Source organism: Neovison vison, chromosome 5 (assembly GCF_020171115.1).
Source record: "Neovison vison isolate M4711 chromosome 5, ASM_NN_V1, whole genome shotgun sequence".
Taxonomy (NCBI): Eukaryota; Metazoa; Chordata; class Mammalia; order Carnivora; family Mustelidae; genus Neogale; species Neogale vison.
In genome coordinates, this window is record NC_058095.1 from 24,036,475 (window position 1) to 24,040,610 (window position 4,136).

The 4,136-nt window shown below is 43.8% G+C and overlaps 1 protein-coding gene across 1 annotated transcript; it reads right to left on the bottom strand.

Annotated features, from left to right (window-relative positions):
- Nucleotides 1-2,479: 2,479 nt before the first annotated feature.
- Nucleotides 2,480-3,460, bottom strand: LOC122907644 (olfactory receptor 1D2). Its single transcript, XM_044250455.1, has one exon. It carries the CDS (start codon nt 3,440-3,442, stop codon nt 2,480-2,482), a length of 963 nt encoding a protein of 320 aa, XP_044106390.1. The 5' UTR covers nt 3,443-3,460.
- Nucleotides 3,461-4,136: the final 676 nt, after the last annotated feature.

A 4,136-nucleotide genomic window follows, 5' to 3' on the forward strand; every position in this document is an offset into this window, starting at 1 on the left:
CTTCTAGTGCCTGCTTGTGGACCGAAGAGAGGGAGGCTTTTTTTTCTCAGGGGCACAGTTTCGGGGAGAGTGACAGGTCAGCAGCTGAGCTCACCAGAAACCCTGCTTCATCTTTGTAGAACTATGTTGCCAACGAAGTATAAAATTGCTTTTGCTTTTGCCTGTTGTACTTAAAAGTTCTAGAGCTTCCTCTCCTTCCCACATCCCTCAAGGCTAATAAACACAAACAATACATAAACTTGTGACCCCTTTTATTAAAGTATAGGTCATCATGAGCTTTGTGGAGCATGATTCAGGAAATGTATCAAAGGCTCTGAACAATGGAAATATTTGGCTCCATAATTCCATTTCACCAATTTCCCATAAGGAAACAATATCAAAGATGTACATATGGAGACACTATTGCCATGTTGCAAAGAGTAGGAAAACTGAAAGCAACTAAAATATGGAACAAGTGTGTTAAATAAGTTCTGCTGTATTCATTAAATGGCACATGAAATACTGTGTAGGCATTAAGTTGTAATGTGGCTGAATATTTGCTAACATAGAAGGGCATTATTAATCGAAAAGGCAAGTTTAAAAACAATTTGAATTCATTCTGAAATAGAGAGGGAGAGCAGAGATCAAAGTTTAGAATTTATACCGGAGTTTTAGAATTTATACCAGAGTTGTCTTTGGGTAGCAGACATATAGGTGAGTATTTGGGGGTTATTTTTATTTTAATTTTCTTTAAGAAATGCACATTGTTGATTTACTAAAAACAATAAAAGTTAAAACTCATAAACATCCCGAGGTACCTCATTGTCCACAGACTCTATTTGGAGCTCCTCTACAAGGTATTGGAGGCCTTTTGAGATCCCTCCCACCTCCACCATCAGCTTCATCACTGGCTGCTGCTTGTCTCAGCAGGTACACTCAAGCAGGACATCCCCCTCACCTATCAGACTGTTTCCTGTTCTTTGTCCACCTGTCCCTGCTCAGTAAAAACCACACTGACTATGGGCCAATGACTAGCTCACATAATCACCTAATAGCAATTCATGATGCTATTGTACTCAACGTTCAGATGAGAACACAAGGCCTAATCAGGGATGACCATGACCACACAAGGGATAGGTAGGCCTGGGACGAGAACGCTGGCTGGCTACTGCAGATAGGAAGACTCTACTCCACACCGTGTCCCTCCTTTCTTGCAGTGACCTTACTTTGCCCTGCCCCTTTTCCTGGGTAACTCTTCATGTGGCAGGGTGTTATGTAAGGTTCAGCTCAGCTGTCACCACCCTAAGGAAGCCTTCTCTGAATCCTCCCTCACTAACAAGCCAAGCTAGGCTTTCTTCCTTTGTGCCCTCCAATCCTCCTGCCCAGAGCATAACCACTGCTTTCAGACATTGCATTAAAATACTCTTCTTCATTGTCTATTGTGAGCTTCTGATTCAGATCTGTAACCCAGTCTGAGGCCCTTAAAAGGCACTCAGTCCTTATCAATTACTTAAATTGAACCTCAGATCAATTCAATTCTTCATCTGTCAAACTCTTGTCTGGCTCCATGGATTGATCTGCAAAGGACTGCTCTCTGTTTGGAAATGCCACCGCCCAGTGACTAACCTTCTCATCAGTTGCTATTCAGTTTCTCTTCATCGCATTGTACATGGCTGGTTGAACCTAAGTAGAGACTGAGTCTCACAGTGACCTCCTGCCTTCTACTACCTCCATCACCACTCCTATTCACGAGCATGTGTTGATAGGCTGGGGAGTTGTGTTTTGAGTGAAGGATGGAGTGGTAGCAAACAGAAGAGACAGGGCAAGTGAGTGAGGAGCCACAGGATGAAGGACAGGATGGGATGACTAGGGTTAAGTTCTTCCCACAGGGAAAAGGAAAGCAGGAGAAACGCATAGTTAGTATGCTTGGGCTCCTGAGGCCCAAGAGATGAAAACCAGCCCAGAGCAAAGGAGAAAAGTTTGTCTACAAGTCTTTCCTGAATAGCAGGGACTGTGTTCAGAGGGAATGTGGGTTAGCTTGAAAACAGTGGGGGCCGTGCCCAGCAGAGCTGGAAATGGGCAACCTCATCCAGTGCCCCTGCCATGGGAATAGGGCAAGTTGTCTTCTCCAGGTGGCTTGTAGGCAGCAGGCCCCTTAGAGAGGGCCAGAACTCAGGACCATGAATTGATGTGTATAGAGAACACCACACCTCTTCCACAAGCCATTACTTGGCATATTTTGAAAAGCTGGGATGGTGGTCCTGTGATCAGGAAAGCTGAAAGAATGATCCTGTAAAATTCTAGTATGAGTGTTGGCATTGCCAAGGCTAGCAAGGTCTGGGGGACACTGGTTTACATGGAAGTGTCTTTTCTTCATCACAGATATGTAAGCTTATTCTGAGCTGGAGACATGTCCTAATCAGTCTTCTGTCTCCCATAGGATAATGCCTTGCACATGGTACAGGAAATTCCCAGTCTCCACTTCGATACCCAAAATATCTCAAGTCAACCTCTGGAAAACTTTTCCTAGGAGGAGTCTTCTCAGAGCCCCATGCATGTCCTTGTTCCTCAGGCTGTAGATGAAAGGGTTCATCATGGGGGTCACCACAGCATACATCACTGTGGCTACTGAGTCCTTCATGGAGTAGGTTTGGAGGGGCTGCAGATATACCATGCCAAGTGTCCCATAGAAGAGGGAGACCACAGCCAAATGGGAAGCACAGGTGGAGAAGGCTTTGTACTTCCCAGTGGCTGAGGGTATTTGGAGGATGGCTCTGACAATTCGGACATAGGACATGATCATGAACCCTAAAGGGGTGAGGAAAATAAAGCAGCCTGTGGCAATCAGCACTATGTGATTGACTTCAGTATTGGAACATGCCAGCCTCAGCAGCACATACATCTCACAGAAGATGTAGTGGATCTTCTGGGAACCGCAGAATGTTACCCTGGTCATGAGGAGGGTGTGGGTGAGGCCATAGAAAACAGAAAGTGCCCAACACAAAGTGAGGAGCATAATACAGAGCCCAAGACTCATGACCATGGTGTAGTGGAGGGGGCGGCAGATGGCCACATAACGGTCATATGCCATTGTGGCCAGGATGAGGTTGTCCAGGGCCACCAAGGAGACTAGGAAGTAGAGCTGTGTCAGACACCCTGCATAGGAGATGGCTTTGTTCTGAGACTGGAGGCTCACCAGCATCTTGGGGATTGTATTGGTGACGAAGAAGAGGTCAGTGAAGGAGAGGTTGGCCAGGAAGAAGTACATGGGTGTGTGCAGGCGGGGATCAAAGCTGATGGCCAGGATGATGAGCACATTTCCCACCACTGTGACCAGGTACATGGACAGGAACATCCAGAACAGGACCCACTGCTGCTCAGGACTGTCTGAGATCCCCAGGAGCAGAAACTCAGAGACTCCACTATTGTTGACTCCATCCATTTCCTCAACTGTCTGCAACATAGGCACCAATAAATGTTTGTTTATTAAGTGTCTCAATTGAACATAGACATTCATGTAAGCAAAATTAATTGTTTTCCTAGCACTAAAATACCTGACTAAATTTTATAATTTAAAAATGTTATTATCAAAGTATAATTGATATACAATGTTGTATTAGTTTCAGGTGTACAGTAGTGATTGGGCAATTCTGCACATTCTGCAATGCTTACCACAGTATATGTAGTCACCATCTGTCACTATATGATATTATTACAATATTATTGGCTATATTCCCTATGCTGTACTTTTCATATATGTTGCTTATTATGTAAACAGAAGTTGATATTTCTTAATCTAGGTTCCACCCACATACCCCCTGGCAACCACCAGGTTGTTCTCTGCATTTAAGGGTCTGTTTGGTTTTTGTTTGTTTCTCAATGTGGAGTTGGCTTCAGATCCTTTCTCCCCCTTCCTCTGCCCCTCCTGCTTGTACTCTCTCTCTCTCTAAAATATATTAATAAATCTTTTTTTAAAAAAGACAAGAAACAAGAAGTGTTTACAAGAATGTGGAGAAAAGGGAACCCTTCTGAGAATTTAAACTGGTGTAGCCACTGTAGAAAACAGTATGGAGGCTCCTCCAAAAATTAAAAATATAATATTTTAAGTTAAGAACAAACTAATAATAGGCACAAACATATAACATGGAAAATCTTTA